Source organism: the organism of the source record quoted next, unplaced genomic scaffold, assembly GCF_019419815.1.
Source record: "Pyrus x bretschneideri cultivar Hongxiangsu unplaced genomic scaffold, Pyrus_bretschneideri_v1 Contig47, whole genome shotgun sequence".
In the NCBI taxonomy this organism is placed as follows: domain Eukaryota; kingdom Viridiplantae; phylum Streptophyta; class Magnoliopsida; order Rosales; family Rosaceae; genus Pyrus; species Pyrus x bretschneideri.
Window position 1 is genome coordinate 2,737,439 of NW_025999784.1, and position 24,081 is coordinate 2,761,519.

A 24,081-nucleotide genomic window follows, 5' to 3' on the forward strand; every position below is an offset into this window, starting at 1 on the left:
GTATAAGTGAGATGGTTCAAATGTGTTTTACAACCCTAATCACATTGATCATGTCCCGGAATTAGTTTGGTCTCTAGGAAATATTTTTTAATTGTAAAATTAATTTTACTTCACCCGAATCCCTATATTATAGGTTAATTAAATCATTCACCCGAATCCCTAAATTAAAATTAATTTTCTCCTTATTGGAATTGAGAGGTCTTAGGTTCGAATCTCGTGGATGGCGAATTCGATACCAAATTAGGTTGCCCATTGCAAATGGGAAAAAGATCCTCGCCGGATCTGTTTCCTAAGGATCCCGCGATCGTAACTGTTCATCGTACATCGTGCAATCAGTTTTCGTTATATATTATTTATATTTAATTTTAAATTTTAAAATGATTTATGACCGTATGATATACAATGAACGATCACGATCGCGGGATCCCTAGGATCCCCATAAAAAGGATCCGGAAAAGATCATTTTCCATACAAAAGACCTTTTAAAACTCTAATGACATTTTAATTGGAACTAGTCTTTTGCACGTAGATGTGCATGCAAAAGAATTTCTTTTTTTTAGTGAATCTTAATAGAAAAACTTATAGTACTGTTTACTTTAACGAAAAACTATATTTTTATACTAAAAAATCCATTATGGTACTATTCACTTTATATGACACACCCCGAACAAGATCAGGGCATGCTGGGCGTCACGTGGGAGTGACGCAGCCATGTGCACAGTGCGGAAGCTAATAAAGTAGTAACGTAAAAGTACGAATAAATAAAAACTAGCATACATAAGGTAGAAGTAGTAAGTGCTAGTGTAAGTGAGACACAAGTTCATAGCAGAAAGCCTAAAGCAGTCCAACTAAAATGACGCTACAACAGTACACCCGAAGGTGGCCCTACGCTGGTGATCATCTGTCAGAAATGCCGGGAAAGCCCTCTGGGAAACCACCAAACCAACCGGATAGTTAGAACCTGGAGGGGCGCAAAACAAAAGCGTGAGTGGGCAAAAATAAAGCTTTTCGAAAACCATTTCAAAATCAAAATTCTAACCCCTCGCCGTAAAACCTGTATACTTCCCAGAAAATAAACATATGTACGTATATATAGATATGCCAATCATGTTTAAGAATATGCCATGTCAGAACCTCAAAATGAAATGCAAGTGCTCAGGTATAAATCATATCAATAACATATAATCTGGCAGCCGGAGTCACCTAACGTGACCTGTACGGCTGTATCTAGAGCTCAGATCTCAATCACAATAACTAAACTTGCCCACGAGTCGGAACCACCTAAAGTGGTCTGTACGACAAGCCTGGGTGTAATACATATAAACGCTCTAATGCTACGATCACGTGAAGGCTGTGCGAATAATCGCGGGTCACCTACGAGTCGGAACCACCTGAAGTGGTATATACGACAGGACTGTGCACCTAACTTGGATCCAAGCTGAGCATGTGGTGCGGGAGGTGAACAACACGTGAAAGACTGTGCCCTACTCTGGGCGGAAGCACTAACACCGGGGGTGCAGGTTATGAGCTCTCTAAGCATCTCGAATCACTACTGAATATAAACATGAATAACACTTACCTAGCACTTACCTGTGCGTCCACAGCACCAAATATGCATATGTATATAAATATATATACGCCCAATAATGCAACTAATGATGCATACATGATGATAATATAATGCATGGCATATAACAAATAAACATTAAAATCAATTTCTGGGAAAATATAAGTATATAGGTATATACGGAAAACCAAAAGCCCACTCACTGGTAAGTGGAAGGGTCGTAGCCCCCCTGCCTCAAGTGACCACGCTCGTCCTCGGGATATGTCTCACCTATATGCGAAATAATTATAAAAACGTTAATTTTAAAACACATAACCAAACTTTCGAAATAACTTCTCATACATTGCTCAAATGGGGTGTATGAATACACCAACGTGATCTACTCAACCTCACGAACATCCCCAAATTTTTAAAATAATTTTTCACCGCCGCACATGCCCTCACGCGCCGGCCACGCGCAAGCACATGCCTGGCACGCTGACGGCGTCAACTGACGCCGTAGGGAATATTCCGTTAGTTTTGACAGATTCCGTCAACGGCGTCAAGAATATTCCGTCAGATTTGACGGAATATTCCGTCTTCTTCCCCGGCGAGCCTCCGCCGCCGTCGCCGGCGCCGGAAAATTGTGAAAACTTTAAACTTCGATATCTTCTTCGTTTTTCATCCAAATTTCATAATTTTGGTACCAAAATGAAGCTTAGGACTAGAGGAACACAATCATACCCAAGGGTTAAAAACCACGAAATCTCACCTGAAAAATCAATCCAACTCCGGCCAACTTCGAAACCAACGATCCCGACGTCCAATTCCTTCAAACGAACTACTCCGAGCCTCCTTGGGTCCTCACCAAGCTTCCTACAAGCTTGAAATTTCCTAAAACGTGAGAAATCACGTGTGCATGAATAGTACCTCAAATCGGATATCGTTGAATCGACGTGAAAATGATGGAGTTCTTACCTGGAAATGGTATGGTTAGACTCATACGAGCCTCACGAGCTCGAATATGTGCTTGGTTCCTTCGATCTGTGGGTGTTTTGATGGTTTTGGGTGTGTGTCCGTACGTATATGGTGAAAGGGAAGGGAAAGGGGCTCGGGACAGAGACAGGGAAAGGGACAGAAGGGTGTGCAGGTGTGGGAGTGTGTGTGTGTGGCCCAAAACGTGCCAACACACGCAAAAACAACCAATAAACGTAACAAAATCGAACTAGGGGCAAAACAGTCTTTTCACACGTACGCTTTTGATATTTTCGGGACGGGCTGTCACATTATACCTTATTTTGTCCTTATCATTAAAACTCCAAATTTTCAAACCTTTATTATTAATATTTTTTTTAATCATGTGTGCTACACGCAGCTAAAGATATTTTTTATATGTTGATAAATGAGTTTAAAAAATGGGATTGGGTCACATATTTTTCAACGTGTCAAATTTTGGTATGTTTTGATACATTAACTCCCAAAAAAACAATATGTACATAAAAAAACCGAAAGCCTACTTGTAACATGATTGCCATGACCAAATTATACACTCTTTTAATGTATCAAACAAAGTGAAATATCAACAATCATATGTAAACATATCGTTTATACAAACCATGCTTACCATGGGCTTTTAAATTGGAGGGCATTTAGATCTATTTAAGTGAGAATTTGGTTACGTTTAAAAGATATTTGGGGCATTTGTTTGCCCTTACTAAGTGTCATTAAACTAGACTGGACTAACTATTAGTCTAATCTTGTGTTTGATAGCATGCAGGACTAGTGTTAATAAGACTAGTCTGAAGTTGCATAGACTAAAAGGCATCACTAAAGGTTCTTAGCGGAGTACCCGAAAATTATGGGACTAGCTAAGAATTGACTCTCTCTGCTCTCTGTTCCACTCTCTCCTACTCTATCCCTCTCTCCTTGCCCAGAACCTAGAATCATGAGACCTCATATCTGCTTTTTTCCGTGCACATCTCGAGTTTATTGCCGAGCTCACTGTCGAAAGGCAATGCTTCTCCTCTGCTCAAATCCTCGGCTTCCTTAACTCCCAATATTGCTCTCGACCATCACGTTTATCCGCTGGGACATCGTTGGCAAACTCCACGATGCCAGCCAAAACCCAGAAGACAAAAAATACCAATCTGCCAAAACCCAAATGAAATTCAAAAGCTTGTGAAAAATTCAGGAAAAAAACCCATATGACAAATCAGAAGCTTTGTTGAGAATGAATGAAAAAAAATGGAATTTCATGATGAGGGAGAAAGTGGTGAAAAAGAATAGAATTTGGTGACGAGGGAGAAAGTAAAATGAGAGAGACAAAGAGGCAATTGGACGGGAAGGAGAAAAAAAAATGGAGAGCATTCTAGAGAGAAAATGAGTTCTTGAAAAGTAAAAGAAAAAAGAAAAAGAAAAAAAAATGTAAAAGAAAGAATTAAATATTATTGTTTTTATTATTTTAGTTTTTAATCCGATAAAACATCAAAAACTTCACTAAATTAATCTAGCTTAGTCTAGTCTAAGCCAATTCATTTTAGTTCATAAAGTTAATCCGGTGCAACAAATACATCCATTGTGTCAAGTTTTGGTATATTTGCAAGAACCCTTACATGATGACATGAATTCGAATTATGTTGATAGCTAATTTAACGTCTAGTGTAACAAATGACAAAAAAAAAAGGTTTTGGTATATTCTATTGCTTCCCTCGGCTGCACCTGTTTCAGTACAACTGGCGGCTCGTCCAGTCTACACTGCCAGCATCCCAGCTCCACCTCCACCCGCCTTCCGTCCTTCCTCCGGCAAATGTAAGTCGTCACTTCTTCTTCTTCTTCTTTTCCTATTTTTTGTAAATTAATTTATGAATTGTGTCTGAATTCTGATATAGTGATTTTAGACTTAGTAATCAATGTTGATGGGTTTTAGTTGATAGATTTTTTTAGGGATTTTACGATTTCAGTTAATGCCCAATTTCTCATTTCGCATAATTCCTAACCTTTTAGGGACTTAAAGGTTCAGATGACAGTAAAGATGAGAGCTTTGGATGATTTCACATAAATGTCTAATTTCAAATTTCCGACTTGGGTTTGTAATTGAGCTCGGCAGCTTTGCGGATTCAGTCCACTCCAATTTTAAACCCTAAATCCGTCCCTGCTCAATTGCGAATGCCATTTGGTATTCTTTCACATATATTATTGTTCATCATCTTCCATATCCAGTGTTTGGGATCACCATGACCGTCTTCTCTTACCCTTTGCAATGTTGTATACATTAGGTTAGGTTCCGGTTTTTCGTTTTCCTTTTCTAAAAATTTGTTGGAGATTGTACCTCTGACTGTTAGAATTTTTTTGTTTATGTTTTATGTTTCTTTATTTTGGTTATAATGGACGGCTGGACTAGTTGCTCTCCTTATTTTTTTGAATTTGTTACCAGCCATAGATTCATTCTTGGTCCACCGGCTTAAAAACTTGTGTGCTAGTACATGAACATGGAGTCCTTAGCTGTATTCAACAACTCATTCTCACTCAGCTCTCCCTCACACTGACCACTTCATCCCAAAAAACCTTCGACCCTCTCGTATGGTGTCTTTGCAATCTCACAGACAAATGCCCAAGCTGGAGGTCCGATGTGCTGCCCTGACCCAGTCCACTGACCCCAAGTCCAAGGAGGCCAAGCTCTGGGGTGGTCGCTTTGAGGAGAGCGTGACTGACGCTGTCGAGCGATTTACCGAGTCCATCTCGTTCGACAAAGCCCTCTACAAGCATGATATCATGGGCAGCAAGGCTCACGCTTCCATGCTAGCCAAACAGGTACTTTCTCTTTTCCCATTTTTTTTATTTCTTTAAGTTTTGTTTTTCTGGGATCTGTTTGGTTAGAGGGGAAGCTTTATTCTTTATTATGTTTTAGGGATTGATTACTGTTAATGACCGGGATAGCATCCACGAGGGGCTGAGTGAGATAGAAAGGCGAATTGAGAGTGGTGAGTTTGAATGGAGGACCGACAGAGAAGATGTGCACATGAACATTGAGGCAGCGCTGACTGATTTGATCGGCGAACCAGCTAAGAAGCTCCACACGGCTCGGAGCCGAAACGATCAGGTTATGACAGATTTCCGATTGTGGATCCGAGACGCGATTGATGCAATTGGTGTGAAGATTAAGTATCTTCAAGTTTCGCTCGTCAAATTGGCAATCAAGAACGAGGGTGTGATTGTTCCCGGTTACACGCATTTGCAAAGGGCCCAACCTGTTCTGCTTCAGCATTTGCTCTTGGCGTTTGTTGAGCAGGTTTGTATCTGTATAGCTTTGCACAATGCAATTCTTTGCATAACTTATTAACATATATTTATATGGTTTGTGGCCCTTGTATTGTGGTAGTTGCTTTGTAATCATACATTGTTTGTAGTGTTTTTAGCGACTTGATAGTTGGTTTGTGTATGAATTTGTCAATTAGTTGTTATTACTATATAAAAATTGAAGCTTATGAAGTTTTCTTGGCCTCAGTATATGCATGGCCTTTGGAAGAGACTAATTTTGGAACTTTTTCTTGTTATGTAGCTTGAACGTGATGCTGGCCGTTTACTGGATTGCAGAGTGAGGTTGAATTTCTGCCCCTTAGGCGCTTGTGCATTGGCTGGCACAGGACTTCCAATTGATCGGTTTATGACCTCTGATGCTTTAGAATTTACTGCTCCTATGAGGAACAGGTATGCCCCTTGGTTTGACTCTTTGGTTGGGATCGAAGTTGACTTGTGCCAGTGAGCGGCAGCATGGAGCTATGTTGCCTTTTTGTTTCATTGGTACTCTGCAAAAGATGTTGTAAACTGGCCAATAGTTAACAAATTAGTCAGTTACTTTATGGCATTCTCATGCCATCTCCTTTTCCGGTTTTCCCTTCCAATGCACATGAGACTGAAACATACATGATTATAGCTGTATGGTTCAGTTTCGCTTTTCGTTCTAATAAAAAAATTGCATGGAACTCTGTGAAAGAAGCAGCTGATACATTATCCTTTCTTTAACTTAGGATTGATTATTATTTCTCTGTTTCTTACATTAACAATAACAAAGATTAATAATGTTTATCCACTTGTTGGCAAACGCAATCGTACAACTTATCATACATTCATCACACTTTGCTGTGAAGTCATACAAGTACATTAGCTATGCCCAATGACGTCAGTTAAATGAGTGACAGTGTATCTTGGTGCCATCAGTTGCGTCTAAATCTTGTGGTTGGTTGTGTATTTCATGCTTCTTTTTATGTGTTTTCATCAAATAATGATTTATTTCTTTTCTTAATGTAGTATTGATGCAGTGTCAGACCGAGATTTTGTCATGGAGTTTCTTTCTGCTAATGCCATAACAGCAATTCATCTCTCCCGGCTTGGTGAAGAATGGGTACTGTGGGCTTCAGAGGAGTTTGGATTTGTCACGCCAAGTGACAAGGTTTCAACAGGAAGTAGTATCATGCCTCAGAAGAAAAATCCAGATCCAATGGAACTTGTTCGTGGAAAGTCCGCTAGAGTAGTAGGAGACCTGGTTACCCTTCTCACATTGTGCAAAGGACTTCCCCTTGCTTACAATCGTGATTTGCAGGTATAATCTTCTCTTTTCTTTTTTTTAATTTACATGCAATCAGCACGGAAAGGCAGGGTTCAGTTGGGTCTGTTCACTCTTTACGTTCTCGAGCCTGAAGCTAAGGTCTTAGACGGATTTGCATGCGTGTTACTTATACAGAAACAAAATGCTACATAAAAGGATCTATTGCGCTTGCACTTACCGTGTATAAAATTCATTGGTCTTTTAACTAACCCTGCAATATTTTGAGTATGATCACAAAAGGTTCTTTCCTTTCCCCTTGAGACAGGAAGATAAGGAGCCTGTCTTCGACAGCGTGAAGACAATATTAGGGATGCTTGAAGTGTCTGCAGAGTTTGCACAAAACATTACCTTTAACAGGGAGAGAATACAAAAGAGTTTACCTGCTGGTCACCTTGATGCCACAACGCTTGCCGATTATCTCGTGAAAAAGGCAAGTTCTTTTGACTAACTTTCATTTTTGCCAATTATAGACGGAGCTTAGAACGTCTGAACTTAAATCACCATTCTATTTACGCGTTTTACGATCACATGTAGTTCATAATATTTGTCAATACTTGCTACTGAAGTTGCTTCTCTTGTTTTATAAAGGGAATACCCTTCAGAACCTCTCATGACATAGTTGGAAGGGCAGTTGCCGTGTGCGTCTCAAAAAGTTGCGAACTGCAGGCATTGAGTGTCGATGAGCTCAAAAGTATCGATCCAGTGTTTGAAAAAGATGTATACGAATTTCTCGGAGTAGAGAATGCAGTGAAGAAATTCTCCTCGTACGGTTCCACGGGGTCAGCATGCGTCGCCAGTCAGCTCAATCATTGGGTTACAAAACTTGAAATCAACAAAGGGGTCTGACAAACTCTCGGTGCTGGAGATACGAAACATGGATTGCTGAAACCGATTAGGAAGCCATCGCCGGAAACTTTGAATTTGTGCTTCACCGAGGACCGACTAATCTTGAATAGGTGGAGTTAGCGAGTCTGAAAGATGCGAACTTCTTTCGGGAAGTACATACAATTTTGTAGTATTTTAATTTCTAGATCTGAAGGCTCAGATTGTTGTTCGTGAAGTTCTATTTGGATCAATTCACACAATTTTCCTTAATTTGGTTGATAATTTCAACAGTTATTGATACGGGGCCATTCCAAGCTAACAAGGCCGGGAGTTGAACACAAGCCATGTAACATCCCATCAACTCCAACCAAACTTAAGTTCAAGCTCATTTCTAAGTCAATTCAAGCCAATCACGCATTGTGGCTTAAAACATGATTATGCATGCCTCTTCCTTTCAAAAAAAAAAACAAAAAATTGTACGATGAACGATCATGATCACGAGATATTCCGAATCCCCAGGAAAAGAACCGGATTCTTTTCCAAAATTATATTAATTGGCGTTTCATGTCAAAATATATAATGTTACATGCAAAATTTCTTTTTACATGACACGACGTTTGGGATGATATACCTCACGCACTTCCAACCCAATGAGGACGTTAAATCTGATATGTTATCATAGTATTCCAGACCTTCCCGCATGACATTTCATAATTTGTTTTTGGACAACCGTAACGCCCCATTTTATGTATTTTGGACACCATAAAATGGTGTCATCATTTATATTCTAATATAAATAAAGGGACACTCTGGATGTGGTCCTTAACTATCAATGTTCTTTGACTAAAATCTTTGTGATTTTTAGTTTTTTTGATCAAAGTCTCTGACATTAATGTAATAATGTATTTATTTTTTTTTTAAACTAAAAATGAAATTTGTAGTTATTTATGTTAATGATATTTTAAATAAAACGCATAAGTTATGGGATTAAAAATATTAAAGATAAATTATACTCTTCAACATATTATGTGTATACATGGGTACGTTCATAAAAACTAACCGAAAAATTATTGTACCAAAACATGGGTACATTTTTCAAAAACACAAAAAAAGAAAAGAAAGATATTAGGCTTAATAATTATTAAACATTTCTTCTATTAAACTTGACATGGATACATTCTTAAATCAACAAAATAGAATGTACCCATATAAGTTTAAAAAATGGATTAGAGAAAAGATTGAATGAATTTTATATAAAAAATGGGTACATTTTATATTAAAAAAAGGGTACATTTTTCCTATATCAAATTGGTATATCTAAGAATGGGTACATATCATTTTTTTATATAAAAATTTAATGGGTACAAACTTATTCTAATTTTATTTTTTATATTTTGAAAATGTTTGAATTGAAATTAATTAGGAGTTTAATAAGGGTGTGAGTATTAAAACTCTAAATTAATTACTAATTTTTATTATAAAAATTATGTAGCTTACATGTAATTCATTAATATATTAATACTAGGGAATTTGATCAAAATCTAAAAACTAATAAGATCTTAGTTAATAAATATTAGAAACTAGGACCGGATACTAATTTTTTCATAAATAAATAACAAACTTATATGTCTCGGGTAATTTTTTATTTTTATATTACAAGATGTATTTTAATTTGAGTGAAATAATAATAAAGTTTTGAATTCATCAAAAAAAACTTGAGGGTCGCCACGTAACCTACTTAAAAGGACACCTCCCCGCTTCCCTTCGCAACCATCGTCACCTCCCTTTAGTTTGGTCTTCCCTCCTTTTCTCATTCGGATTCTTCTAATCGGCTCGTCTTCTTCTTCCTCAATTCGTCTCTTCGCATCCAGGTACATCATCATCCTTCAATCCTTGATTATAAACTGTTAATTTATGATTAAATTGTGGCTTAATTTTGCTAATTGAGGTGATAACAGTACCGATTTCTTGAGAAAATGCGTTCTTGATCGAGTTTTATTATCTGCAGTCCTTGCTTAGGGAAAACAAATATTTGAGCTTTGAGTGGCAACTTCTAATTGATATTTAAATTGGTATATTTTCCTGATTAAACCGGTAGTAATTTCTCAAAATTCCAGTTCTGAGCATGTAATTTCTCGAATTTATGATTTATATGAGTTCTAAAGCTGTTAATTTAATGCTGAAATTCCCTTTTATTTAATACAAATTATGAAAGTTTACAATAATACAGGTCAGATTTCTAGTAGGTTTATGCTGAGGAGTTGGTTTTAACAAGAACCTAGATGATTAACCTTAATTTATTGTATCAGTTCAAAGTAAGGGATAAGAGGAGGGGTAGGGGTTGAACAGAGAGGAAGGAAAAGATGTCGGGCATGGGAGACGGATATGTGGGCACGGCCCAAGATGCCGTGAGGATTCGAAGACTTGAGAAGCAAAGAGAAGCCGAGCGCCAGAAAATTCATGAGCTCAAAAGCAAGTCAGCCAACGATACAGGCCAGCCAGGTCTCCTCCAATTCGGGTCAAGTACCTCTGAGGTTTGTACTTGAAACCGAACTCATATCTAGGGCTTTAAAGTTCCCCATGCACATATATATCGGTGTCAGAAATCTTATGACTTTTTAATGTTGGTTCTGTGTACTCTCTGGTTTATCAATGATGAGAAGCATGAAAGTTGTGAGCCTATTCATTAAAAAAAAAATTTCTTGTCCTTACGATTTATGTGGTACCAAATAGGTGTGTTACAAACTTACAATAGATATAGATAAGAAGTTTTGTACGGACAGAATTTTTATCGTTGATTAATGATTTTCTTGATTGATATTTCAGATTCTTGAGACGGCATTTAAGAAGGAAACCATTGGTTTGGTAACAAGGGAGCAGTATGTGGAGAAGGTAAATACTAAACAACTAGGATTGCTTTCTTTTACTTATACTACTGGAAGCATATGATGGTTAAAGTGCAGTGCTTGTGCTGTGAATTTATGTTGTAGAAAGAAAATATTAAGATCAAATTTGAGGAGGAAGAAAAGGAGAAACTTCAGAAGCTACAACAAGAGTGAGTTTCGTAACAGATGACTGTGTTGCTGTTTGATTTATGAACATCTGAAAGTGTTTATATTTGTCAATGACATGCAACAGTCTAATTTTGTTTTTCCTTTTATAATTTAGGGAGGAGCTTCTTCAATTACAAAAGCGAAAGAAGAGGAAGATAAAGGGGGGTTCTCGATTGTCCTTTGCAGATGACATTGAGGATGGAATTGAAGAGGAAGATGGTGAAAATAGTAAGAACTTGACTGTCACTAAAGTTTATTGTATGGAACTTTGTAGATTGATTTGGCATTTCTTTCACCATTTTATGTGACATATTCTCCCCTGATGAACATTAGGCGTAGATCTAGACTGATATTTGTTGCAACTTGCATGTATAGTAGTGTCCATTCTAATTTTTTGACGGGAGGCTATATTTAGATACTTGATGTTTTAGTGGTCACTTGAGATTATTCTCATCTAGTGTTTTTTGTGGATGCCCACTAGAAACTTAATGCTGATTCTTGTTCTACAGAAAGCACAGAGGCTACAAGATTACGGTGCAGGTAGACTTGGGAAAGATCCTACAGTGGAGACCAGCTTTCTGCCAGATAGGTGTAACATTTTTCTCTTTCTTGCTCTTATGCACAAACATTTTTATCCCTCCCTCTTATTTGATTCTGTTTCAGTCTAACATTTGAACTTAAGAGGTGCTATGGATTTATTTCAGTGAGCGGGAGGCAGAGGAACAAGCTGAGCGTGAAAGGTTGCGGAAGCAGTGGCAGACTGAGCAGGACAATATACGAAGTAATTTTGCTATCCTAATTTTCCCTGTATTTACGTCCTTTGCCAATAATAAGTTAGGTGTGAAAGAAACTTTTACGGTGTTTTTTCAGAGGAGGCACTTCAAATTACTTACAGCTATTGGGATGGAACTGGGCATAGGAGAGTGCTCAAGGCAAGTAAAGCATGCTCAACTTGCATTTGTTTTCCCTTCATGATTTCTCTTTTAAAATTGAAACTATCGTTTTTTCGTTCTTTTTCATATTCTCTTTGTTTCCATTCAGGTAACGAAAGGTGATAAAATAGGAGATTTCCTTAAGGCTGTTCAACAGCAACTTGCACCTGAGTTTCGAGAGGTGCGAACCACCTCAGTGGAGAATTTGCTCTATGTAAAAGAAGATCTTATCATTCCACATGTAAGAAAAAATTGTTAGTGATGCATTTTCTTGGTAGAAGCTTTACTGAATAAATGCTAATTAATTTCTCATCACTTGTGTCATGGTTGTGGAAGTGCAGCAGCATAGTTTCTATGAGCTAATTGTAAACAAGGCTCGGGGAAAAAGTGGACCGGTAATGTTCAATATATCTTATTATTCTTCTTCCATCATTTGGAAATATTGTATTAAGGTTTAGGTTTGTCTGAAATTTTATTGTAGGATGTGCTCATTGATGGTGACTCATTACGATTTTCTGTTGTATTTTGCATAGCTTTTTCATTTTGATGTGCATGAGGATGTGCGAACAATTGCTGATGCTACAATAGAGAAGGATGAGGTACATTCTCATTTCTTTTTTAGTAATACTCTATTGCATAGAAAGTTTCCAAGACTAAAGAAATGTAAGACAACCATAACTATGTTAATTGCATGGCTTGACTATGCTTGGTTATACTTTTCAGGTATCTATTTCTGGTAATGACATGTCTCTCTTCGTATTCTTATATCTTTGCTTTTATTTTTGTGGCAGTCTCATGCTGGGAAGGTTGTTGAGAGGCATTGGTATGAGAAGAACAAGCATATTTTCCCTGCTTCCAGATGGGAGGTACCCTCTCTTTTCGACTCCCTCTCTCACTCTCTCTTCGTATATGTGTGTTATAGATAGTATCTATGTCTGGTAGATGTCTACAACGAAGTGTCCCTTCGCCTTTTCGCTCCAGACAGGCTTGATAGTGTGGTATACTGCTTGCCATTCTATAAATTGCATCTCTCGAGTTAACTACAGTGCTTGAGTATCAAATTTATGTGTATGTAGACTACATACACAGAAATTGCATACTCAAAAGCACTATAGTTAATGTAGTGCGACCAATATGACTATTGTTGACAAATTTAATTTTTACGTGGGATAACATATTGTGTGCACCAGCACGGGCGGTAAATAAGTTTGATTATAGGAGTGCGGTTCAAATCCCTAACCTCTCTCTTTCGGTGGGATGATTGCCTACCGTCTTTGCTACTTCATCTGAGTATATAAGACATGTTTAATATATTTGAGTAGTTAACATCAAACATAGAGTTGCAGATGAGGCTTCATGATTCTTTCTTCTTTTATAGCAATATGGGATGCTCACTTTTTGGTTTTGAGTAACAATATATCCACCTTAAAAGCGTATAGACCTACTATGCCTTGAATGTTTTCCGATTCTTTGATTGAAATAGCAGATAGTTCCTTCAAAGTTTGCATCGTTTCTCTCATAATGTTCCAATATCGATATTCTGTGTTTTTAGTTCCCTGATGTTTCTATTTACAGAGATACTCTACACCTTTGGGTATTTGTGTATGATTCTGCAGCATTCTTTTCAGTCACCCGTTTTGTCTTTTTTTTTTCTTTCTTCTTTTTTCTGGCAGATATATGATCCAACGAAGAAATGGGAGCGTTATACCATCCACGGGGACTGATTCATCATCACAATTCACAAACATGGGAGACTGAACGCAGTTGCGAGTTGTTCCCTCGTAAGCTGCACAACAATTTTAGTTTGAGGTTTGAGGTTCAGTTACTGCAGTTACTCTTTTTTTTTTTCCCTTTCACTTAGTGATCAAAGTAGAGGTCAGGCAACGCAACGGTTTTAGCAGATTGTATACCTTAATTGGAAGTGTAACGAAATCTGTTACGAGCATTATGAGCATCGTTCATTTGCAATTTAATTTCGATTAGCTTCTTTTGGTCATGCAATTTCTATTAGGTTCTCCTCTGAAGATGTCTCAGATGGCATATGTTGTGCATATGCTTTTATAAATGGTACGTTCATAAATAAATACTTAGATTTAGGTAATCTAATACAATAGTTGGCTCTAATTTTACAACTTATTCGAATTATAAGCGCAAAACCGAGAGCGCATTGGCATTATAGTATTTATTTATCCAACCTCATTCAGTGAATAAGATTTTGTTGTTGTTTGTTGTCTAATTATGAGAGTCGTGCTTAAATCAAACTCGTTTTATTTTGGAAAAAGATACGAGCTGCTTATGAACTTTATGAGCCGACTAGCTTGTTTTTTTTTACATCAATATTGGAGAAAAGAATTTGGTCAAAAGCTACCAATCAACTAGTTATATTAAGGTATCGAACTCATTATCTATGAGTGAAAACTGTGAACTTATTAGTTCAGATAATTTTCTTTTATGGAGCCTACTATTTTGTTTAAGTGCCTCGCATCTAATTTACAAGGAGTCTACTACCATTTTTCCAATAAAAAATATCAAGAGGGAATTCAAACTCAGAATCTCGTTTACAAGCACGAATGAACTTAATCAACTAAGCAACTTCGAACCGTTGACTTACAGCTCAAGAAAAGAAAAGAGTTTGACACGAAGCCTCGGATAAAAACGTAAATGCTCTTAATCAAGTGAGCTATACAAGTGCAAACGCTTTTAATCAAGTAATCTACAAGTTAACACCGAATCATTTTTTGGCATATTCCTTCTACATATTGTTTGGCTGTTGAGGGTTTTTGTCGATTCTCCATTTCCTTGTTGCTTCGTGCCCACTTTTGTTACAGCACCCAGTACACCTGATCTCTGCCCTCCCTCTGCCGCAGCAACTCTCCAAAATGAGGTTCTCCTTCTCTCTCCTCCCTCAATCTCTCTCTCTCTCTCTCTCTCTCTCTCTCTCTCTCTCGATTTAACTTTTTGTTTTTTGTAGTGGGACCAGTCGGCACCCGGAGGTTCTGTGGGCGCAGCGCTCCGACAAGGTGTACCTGACGGTGGCGCTACCGGATGCCAAAGACATCACCGTCAAGTGCGAGCCTGAGGGATTCTTCAGCTTCTCCGCCGTGGGAGTCCAAGGCGAGCCCTTTCACTTCACTCTCGAGCTGTACGGTCCAATAACCCCTGATGGCTGCAAAACCAGAACTGGGTTGCGGAACATTCTCTGCTCGATCCAGAAGGAGCAGAGAGGTTGGTGGAAGCGGTTGCTGAAGACGGAAGAGAAGCCGGCGCCCTACATTAAAGTTGATTGGAACAAATGGTGCGATGAGGACGAGGAAGGTGAGACTTGTGACTTGTTTTTCTTTGTCAAGTTTCGATTATCGTCAATTGGGTTGTTTTTGTTTTAGCTGTTTGGTTTGTTATTGGTTTATTTTTCGAATTTTAATCATGTTTTGATTGATAGGGTGTGTCTGATTATGATTTGTCCAACTAGATTGTGAGATTGAGGTGAATAGTGAACCTAAGATGAACTTTCGTATGGATCACATTTCAATTTTCATTAAATCGGTTGCCTTTATTTTAGCTGTTTGATTCTGTTATCGGTTTATTTTTCAAAATTTTCTGATGTTTTGATAGATGGGGTTTGTCTGATTATGGTTTTGTCCAACTAGTTTGTGAGATTGAGGTGAACAGTGAACCCAAGATGAACTTTGTATAGATTGCCTTTCGATTTTCTTTAAATGGTTGCATTTATTTTAGCTGTTTGATTCTGTTATCGGTTTATTTTTCAAAATTTTGTGATGTTTTGGTTGATGGGGTTTGTCTGATTATGATTTTGTCTAACCAATTTGTGATTTTGAGGTGAATAGTGAAACCGAAATGAATTTTTGGATAGGAATGTGAAAATGAGCATGAGGTGGCACAAAGTTCATAGCTTGTGTGTTTTGAAACTATCTGCAATATATGAGTACATGTAAAGGCCCTACTTTGGCAAGTAGAATCATATATCTTGCCTTTCTCGTTGATGTGCTTGGCATTGTTTGTCTGAGTGGTGAATGATTGAAAGGAGAAAGCAGGACTATCTGGTGATTTGATTGCCTCACTGTAGTGTGTACATAATGCTGGTTTCTAATTGCTCTAGCACATTAGATTGATTCTCTTTGTGTGTATTTGTTGTTTACTATAAAGTTGTTGATATGGTGAAAAAAAAATGTTCCCCGCTGTGTTATCGTTACCTAGTTTTTATCTACCTCCAGTTTTTGCACAATCTTTCTGGAAATGCAATTATATGAGGGCTTTAGCGGCTTAGGCTAATCCATAGAAATGATATGGCATCCCTGGTCTTTTCATACCGTTATTGTTAATATGAAATGCCATGATGGGTCAGGGGAATGCCAATTGGGCGTGATTGCCGTTTTTAATTTGACACAATTTTTAGTATCATGTGCCTGCAAATTGAATATAGTTCTTGAGAGAGATTTTCCATGGATCTGACTCAACATTTGTGTTGTCTTTTGCAGCTGATTTGGCCCCCGATGATGATGATGATGATACGGTAAATATGACACCTTATATCAGTTAGAATAATGGATTAACTTCACCTAATCAGGTAAAATGGATTTTTTGTATTTTTGCAGTATGTTGGTCAAGATGGTGGAAGCAGTGACGATGACGGAATGCTCTGTAAGTGTATTTTTCCTCTTGCTCCGTTGGTGATATTAGTTTCAGTTAATTTTATAGAAGTATGTGCATTTGGTAATTTTTGCTGCTTAGTCCTTACAAAGAGTTCCGCAAAGTTCCTTTTAAGGAACTAAATGCGGCGGCTTAAACAGCAAGCGAGTGGCAGCATCCTCTGTTTGCCAAACTCACTTGATAAACTATACGCATAGCGAGGCACATAAACTGTCAAAGTTGTTTTTTTCTATTAAACCAAATTTGTAGACTCTCAGTACATTCAACATTTCTCCTTATTGTGTTAAAGTTTGTTTGCTGTCCAAGTCCTAAAAATATAAATGTGTCTCTGCATTTTAAGACATTTTGTAATCGAATGTGTAGTATAGAACGGTTTTTCTATTTAAAAACTACAAGTTCTTCTCTGTTATTATCGAGTTACCTTCTGTCGTCAATTTGTCCTTGAAAAAGAAGAAACCCTAGCGATGCCATTTAGGACTTTGCGGTTTCAGTCAGTTGTTGAACGAATTAGAGTGAGTCATATGAAGTCTGTTGGAAATGTTAAAAGTGCTGCACCTGCATCTCTTTCTGACGGTTCTTTAACACCCGGTTTTGGCTTGTTTACAGATCTTCCGGACCTGGAGAAGGCGAGAAAGTAGGAAAACGGCGATGAAGTAGTGAGTAGCAAGCAACGATATGGGATGGACAGCAAGGGGCTCTTATTAGGTAGATTAGAATAGTAGACGGAAAGTTTGTTAAACTTGATGGAAGGCGAAATACTTTGACATGACAGATCCTTTGTAACTATTTGATCATATCCTCCTCATGCTCTAAACTTAGTATTATCTTTGGTTCTAACTCCATGGTTTCAAATTAATGTGACCTTAGCCCTCGTTCAGCCAGTCCGGGCTATAAACGAGCCGAGCCAAATTCAACGAGTCTCTAGCCATTAAAATTAACTCCGTTGCCATGGATTTATAGACGCAATTCGAGTTTCATTAAGTGATTTTTAACAAAGATGATCTTTATAGAATAATTTACTATGATTTGGTCACGAAAATTTTTGAGTTCACTCCGTCATTGAATAGCCGAGTACTGTTCAATAACCTTCAATAACACATAGGAGTTGCAAAACCAATGGAACGATGAGAGCAAAGAGAAACTCGGTGTATTAATCCATCAACTTATCGATGGATTAATCCCCGAACTTGTAACAACAGGAGACGTAATGATCACTTTAATTAACTTCATTAGAAATTTTGTCGCTTATTATCGCATTTAAACCCTTTATTTAGATGAAAGTTCAAAGATCAATACTCATGACTTTTTAGTACAGTTTGATCAGAATTCAAGAACCGATGCTCCAATATCTCAAAACAAATGGTGTAACGAAGGCCAGGAAGATTCCATCTCACTGAATCGAGGCGGGCATAACAAACTCCATTATTATTACATTACAAGTTTTGCTGTAAAGGAAGTATGACAGTAACACCGCTCGTTTACAATCTATAGCTCTTAACGATGATATTTATTTACACATGGCCACACATGCAAGCTACCCTTCTTCTGGATCCATTTACTGCAGCATCGAAAAGAAACCGGAGAAACCATGACAAACCGGAATCATAAGTGCAACGTAAACTATTTCGGGCAGTTGGCAGTCGGAAGCAGCCGTATCTAGCTAGTCTGCCTTGGACTGTTGAGTCTCGACAACACGAACAGGAATGACTGGAATTGAATCCCACCATTCTCTTAGTCGTCTGCTGCTTTGGTTCTCCCCCTTGCCCATACCTAGTCTCGACGCCAATGTCGATGAGAAGCAACAAACTATGGCTGCCATTATAACAAACTTCACCGGAACCACCGTAAAAAATATTGCCGTCGCACTCAACAACACCATCGCCACATTTGCATGCTGCAACAACAATTAAACTTTGTTAGTTGGATTGATGCAATTAACACAAGTTATCAATCTCTTACATGCATGAGAAAAGTCGGCGTAACATAAGCATTGCGACATTTGAGCCTCTGAATTTAGAATATCTTTCGACTCTTGCTACTACTATTACGCATGCGTATAGATCTGGAAATTCATAGTGAATTGTAGAAGTGAACATATAGCTTGCCTGCATACATAAATAGGAGTTTTAACAAAAAGCCCGTGGCACTGTTCACTTTAACGAAAAACCATATTTTTACACTAAAAAGTCAAACCTGGTACTATTCACTTTACCCTTTATTTTGTCCTTATCGTTAAAACTCAAAGTTTTCAAGTCATTTTTCATTAGTTTTCCTTATATAAATACCTTGCGTGCCTTCGAAATATATATGGACCACAACTTCAATATCGAAACATTTGCTATCTGCATCATCTCATGCACAGTTTGCATTCCACGTTGAGCAGACACTATGCTTTCTATTGTACTCTGGTCCGAGGCGGTGCACACGACTATCTCATTGCATTTTATATCAAGTCTTTGCAGCCTGGCTCTAACCATCTTCGCAACCAGCCAAATGAATAAAGCGGCTAGTGCTACGCCAACCCACTCCCTGCATATCAAGAAGTTATTCTTCACAAAATCCCATTCACCAACTTGGAATTTTATTAAAGCTTACGCAGCACTGCAGCTAGCTAGAGAAACGACATACTGGTAGGTGACTATTAAAGTCGCAGCAACCACAGTGAGAGTAGTTGACAGTCTTTCCCACATGAGTACTTCTTCAAACCAAGGCACTGAATTCCGAAGGGGCCTTAGTAGCTCCTACACAATAAAACGAAGTCAGATTGATACGTGGATGTATGCGAAGGTACATGTTAGACGGAATATTAAGTATAATATAAACTAAGATATTTTTCGCCATTTGGATTGATCGATCATGGAAATTTCTCTAGAGTGATATGGAGGGGGTTAGATACTTGCCAAAAAGATAGTAGCGCTTTCACTGATTCCCTCTTCTTTACGTTCCTTCGTGGTAGCTTTGGCAATAGCAATATCCTTTTCTTCCACTCTTGCTTGATTAATTGCTGTTTCTAATAAGGAACTGTTTTCGACTTGACCGCTTGGAGTTGGGGTTGCATTTTCGCTGCTGCCAACTTTCATCTCTTGGTCTAAACCTGAGATGATCATCGACTCTGACAAGTTCATGCTCCTTAGGATGGAACTAGCACTACATGGATGCCCGCTATTGCTCTTCTTAAGACTCTCTGCAAGCTCTTCCAGTACATAATCTCCCTTCGGTATCTCATCGAACAAAGAAAAAATTAAGAATCTTGTTGGTGGAGGGGGTGATATTCTTAGCATTTCTCTTGCTGCATGGAGCCTTGTTATTGCTAGGATTGTCCTTGAATGCATCTCCCATGCTTGTATCGGACAGCTTATTTTATACTTCGCTAGGAAACGATGCATCAACATAATCTCCTTTGAGAGCGCAAGCCAAAGGTCACGCCTTGTAGAGCTTGTTACCTCGGGGAACTCCAGGACAATCTCCTCTGATCTAGAAATTTGGTGAAACAAATCATTAATCTATAACAACAATATAAGATTTTAACAAACTTCGTGTAGTTGTGTTTCTGTTTGGTCGATGTGGCATCCACACAGCGTCACAAGGAGCACTAGAAACCCTAGCGAAGATTTTGGTTTTTCAGTGTGTCAAATACTAGTTTCTAAACACTCGACACATAGATTGATTAGCTATTTGGTGCTTTGGGTTAGACTAAAAAATGAATGCAAGATTTCGGATAAATACTTAAATTCATAAATGCAGAGCATATGCCCTCACAATTCAGGAGAATCGTAAATTATAGCCTTGTCAAAAAGTGGAGCACCCCATGGCCCTGTTGAAGCTGGTTTCACCGTTTGCTCCATATCCTTCGAAAGGTCTATTTTAAGAGCGTCTTCATATGTTAATACTCCAGAAGCCTCGAAATAGAGTGCGTAATTCGTTAGTGTAAGCCTACCTGAAATACCAATGCAGGATTAGCCATATCAAATCGATTACTTAATTATATATGGGGAAAAAGAAACTATATATAGGACATGAGATGATCAAAGTTCTTTTTTCTAAACAAACCAGGCCAACTTGTTCCTCCAATGTGGCGCACTACTCGCTGTGTGCTAGCAGTTCCCTCGACGTGTAAAATGAATTCGTCGTCTGCAAGCTCCACACCCTTCGGTTTTGCATGTTTTGCCAAATATTTTATACATCTATAAAATACAAAAAGGGAAAAGTTGAAACAATCTTAAAGAAACTTCAAATGCAAGCATTCTTTATAAGTTACACAACCATTTATACTGTCTACTCCCCTAAATGTATTTACCAAAATTAATTACTCTTTGCATGTTATTATTTCAAAGAAAAAGGTTCAACTAAGGTATAACGAGTGTCTCCAACAGCATTAGCTGCTTATTGGGTATGCGTCGACACATCATACAAATGAAATATACGGTTATAGATGCATCACCTATCAATTTCCTTTAAATATTTGTCATAGGAAGGAAAATGGAGCCGGTTGCCCGTAGGCACCGTTAAAGTTTCAAAGGTAAATCTCCCATTAACAACATCTGTAACTAGTGGAACCAGCGACCCCATCCAAACAAATGCATCTTCTCCAACATTTTTCTCATTATCAACCTGCCAGACAGTAGGTGAAAAATGAATAGAAAACATAATAACGAGGAACAAAAGATAAGGTTCAAGCAACGACCATTACTTTAACCTAGAGCTTAGTTTAGTCCAACTTTCCATCTCTCTATGTATCTCGAAAAAAAATTACAAAAAACGAAATTAAATCTTAAGAAATGATATAGCTTACAAGAAGTGGCAGAAGGTCTGAATAGAACAGAGAGATGTCATCTTGTTCTGAAAGACATTTTTGCGGCAATTTTTTCTCTTCTTTCTCCTTCGCCACACACTCCTGCAAACCCCCAAAAACATGACATTTGAACAATAACAAAAGAAAAAACAAAGGGCGATCTCAAGCCAACAAGGCTCCCACTTTGCAGGGGTTGGCAGAGGAACATCTATCGTACACAGTCTTACCTTGCTTGCAAAGAGTAAGGATAAGGCTGCGTACATGTGTTTCCTTGCATACAAATATAAATATATCAATGCATCATAATAGTTCAATCCATATTGTAAATATGGTGGAGAAATCATATGTAATTTATATATGTTTCAATGTATTATATAGAAATAGTCCTGATTGTGAAGTTGTTATAACAAACTAACTAATTACAAACATAATCATACGACTATTTTTTTCACTTCAATAAAAAACAACCATCTAGTGGTATTCCTATCCACCTCTGTGTGAGAGTTTAGGTGTTTTAAGGTTCGACTTCCATGAATGATGAATTCTTCGATACCAAAATTTTTTCACTTCAACATCATCATGAAGCTTAGCCAAATCCCCGTTAGTATCAACAGAAACAATCAAATTACAAACATATTTAATTACCGTAAAAGATTCCTCGTCAGCACAGGTAGGCATCTCCCAACCGAGCATCATGTCGAAGGTGAAGCGGCTAAAAGAGCCATTGGCAATCTTTTCCTCAATGGTTTTGCACATGTCACAATTCTGCATAACCTTGGCACTGCAAAATTCTACGAATTTCCTCCCATAACTATTACTATTGTTGTTATTGTTACTACTGATAGTAGCAGCACCAACCGGCGCCGTTTCATCCGTCTTCCATGTAGTTTCAAATTCCTCCACCAATTTGTCCACCGGGGTATCCAGTTTCCTGAACGTAATATAATTATATAAGGGTATATAATAGGATTTAATAAACAAACATGCATATACACATGAAGACGTGGGCGTAGCCTCATTGGTTGGCTACAGCGGAAGTGCTCTCCTGTGCACCCTACTTCGAATCTCCCTCGACATGCGGTTTATAGTAGTTTAAAGCAGAACAACGATTCGTATATAAAAGAACTCATATATGTTATATATATAGTCAACATCGATTTGAAAAATTCAACAAATACGAAGAAGAACAATATTTAAAGGTGCAAAATATTATATATGTATGAATTGCATGTCATATATGATGGACTTACAAAGCGCATTTTTGTACAACGTCGTTTGCAATGGAGGAGAGTTGCTTCAACCTCATTGTGGACAGTATTGTATTGTTGCAGAACTGCAGAGAAATTAGAGCAGAAGATTGCTTGGTTTTTAATAGGGAGGGAGGACGGAGGAGGGAGAAGTTGAAGGAGAGGCAGAGGCTGAGATGTGTTTCTTCATGGAGCTGCCACGTTTGGGTGGCCATGCAGCATTTGCTATTCCACCTGTTGCACGTACCTCGTTTCTCTGAGGCCGACTTGGGCTGTCTTTTCTTAACCTTCTGGGTCGAGTTCGGCTGAATTATCCGGAATTAGAAACCAACCGAACATAGCTGATCTCACACTCTTGGCCCTATTCAAATTCAATTATATTGCTAACTAGTTGGTAATTAAGGTATTAACAAGTTAATAAAGTGAGTTGGTAAGTCGACTTGATTGTGGCTACAGATAAGGTAAAATTCCTCCAAAGCCTCTTCAGGTCCAAAAAAAAAGGATAACTGTGGCTTGCCACAAATTGTCCCCTTTTTGCAGAAAAAAAAAGAAGTTAATAAGGTACTAACTATTCATTTGTGCCTACTTCATAATGTATCATTGGTGTTGTTTGTCTTTAGGTTTTCATTTAAAGATTATTTTTGTGAAATTTCAATTGGACAAAAAGTGTTTAGTTATTTAAGTCTGATCAAAATAAACACATATAAACACAATATTTTCGATAAATGATAAATATTGATAAACAAATTGAGTGAGCTTGCTTTATTAGGAATATCCTCCAATAAGATTAACAAGTAAATGGTTAATACATTGTGGAATGAGCCAAAATGAATAGTTAATCACGTATTAAGTCACCAAATTAAAGAGAGTAATGCTATGAAGATTAAATTTACAAATTAAATTATGTGTCATCAATAGGAAATGAGCACGGTTATTGATGTTTAAGTAATAATTCAATCATCAACTTTCATATCATTTAGTTTACAAAATTTAGTCTATAAATAAGTGTTGATAATCTCACTCCATTGTCATATTTTCCCACCCATATTTTAATAAAAATCTCAAAAGTATTAATAACATGTTTATAATTTTATAAAAAGACTTTTAACCCCCTACCCCATTACTTCCCCATCGTCTCTCTCTGCCCCCGTTTCTTTATTCTGTTTCATCTCTCTTTTCTCGGCTTCTGCACCGACCACCACGGTCGGAAGCACGAAGGATCAGGAGGAGCATATCAAAGTTGTGGTGGTGGAGGAAGGGCAAGAGGAATGCTCCTTTCCTCTGGGGCAAGTCACTTCTCGTTTGGGGCTTAAATTTCAATTTCCATTGAATTTGAATGGTTGTGGAGATTGAGAGTGTCATCATGACGGTAATTAACTTTTTAGTTAGTTTTTTTTTTAATTACCCCGAACT

General features: G+C 37.8%; 3 protein-coding genes and 1 pseudogene across 4 annotated transcripts; 3 read left to right on the top strand and 1 right to left on the bottom strand.

Moving 5' to 3' along the window:
• The first annotated feature begins 4,985 nt into the window (after positions 1 to 4,985).
• Positions 4,986 to 8,246, top strand: LOC103956249 (annotated as a pseudogene).
• A 1,464-nt stretch (positions 8,247 to 9,710) lies between these two features.
• On the top strand, positions 9,711 to 13,957 carry LOC103942072 (protein XAP5 CIRCADIAN TIMEKEEPER-like). Its single transcript, XM_009352273.3, is given in 14 exon segments — positions 9,711 to 9,847; positions 10,286 to 10,510; positions 10,803 to 10,868; positions 10,967 to 11,031; positions 11,145 to 11,257; positions 11,539 to 11,567; positions 11,569 to 11,618; positions 11,734 to 11,810; positions 11,900 to 11,961; positions 12,071 to 12,202; positions 12,303 to 12,356; positions 12,495 to 12,560; positions 12,753 to 12,827; positions 13,635 to 13,957. Coding segments are annotated over 13 exon segments (1,011 nt in total). The 5' UTR covers positions 9,711 to 9,847; positions 10,286 to 10,339; the 3' UTR covers positions 13,686 to 13,957.
• Positions 13,958 to 14,684: 727 nt separating this feature from the next.
• On the top strand, positions 14,685 to 17,466 carry LOC103956247 (co-chaperone protein p23-2). Of its 2 annotated transcripts, XM_048567915.1 has the most exons (5): positions 14,685 to 14,845; positions 14,933 to 15,276; positions 16,458 to 16,492; positions 16,575 to 16,620; positions 17,236 to 17,466. In XM_048567915.1, the coding sequence occupies exons 1-5, from the start codon at positions 14,841 to 14,843 to the stop codon at positions 17,265 to 17,267; spliced, it is 462 nt and encodes a 153-aa protein (XP_048423872.1). In that variant the 5' UTR covers positions 14,685 to 14,840; the 3' UTR covers positions 17,268 to 17,466. The 2 variants fall into 2 exon arrangements, with proteins under 2 accessions (XP_048423872.1, XP_048423873.1); XM_048567916.1 differs by lacking the exon at positions 16,458 to 16,492.
• Positions 17,467 to 18,087: 621 nt separating this feature from the next.
• Positions 18,088 to 22,883, bottom strand: LOC103956282. Its single transcript, XM_018649642.2, has 11 exons — positions 22,672 to 22,883; positions 22,284 to 22,352; positions 22,067 to 22,238; positions 21,422 to 21,523; positions 21,071 to 21,240; positions 20,680 to 20,813; positions 20,389 to 20,566; positions 19,530 to 20,103; positions 19,258 to 19,370; positions 18,915 to 19,158; positions 18,088 to 18,523 (listed from the first exon to the last, which is right to left on the bottom strand). The coding sequence occupies exons 1-11, from the start codon at positions 22,881 to 22,883 to the stop codon at positions 18,290 to 18,292; spliced, it is 2,202 nt and encodes a 733-aa protein (XP_018505158.2). The 3' UTR covers positions 18,088 to 18,289.
• Between the last annotated feature and the right edge of the window lie 1,198 nt (positions 22,884 to 24,081).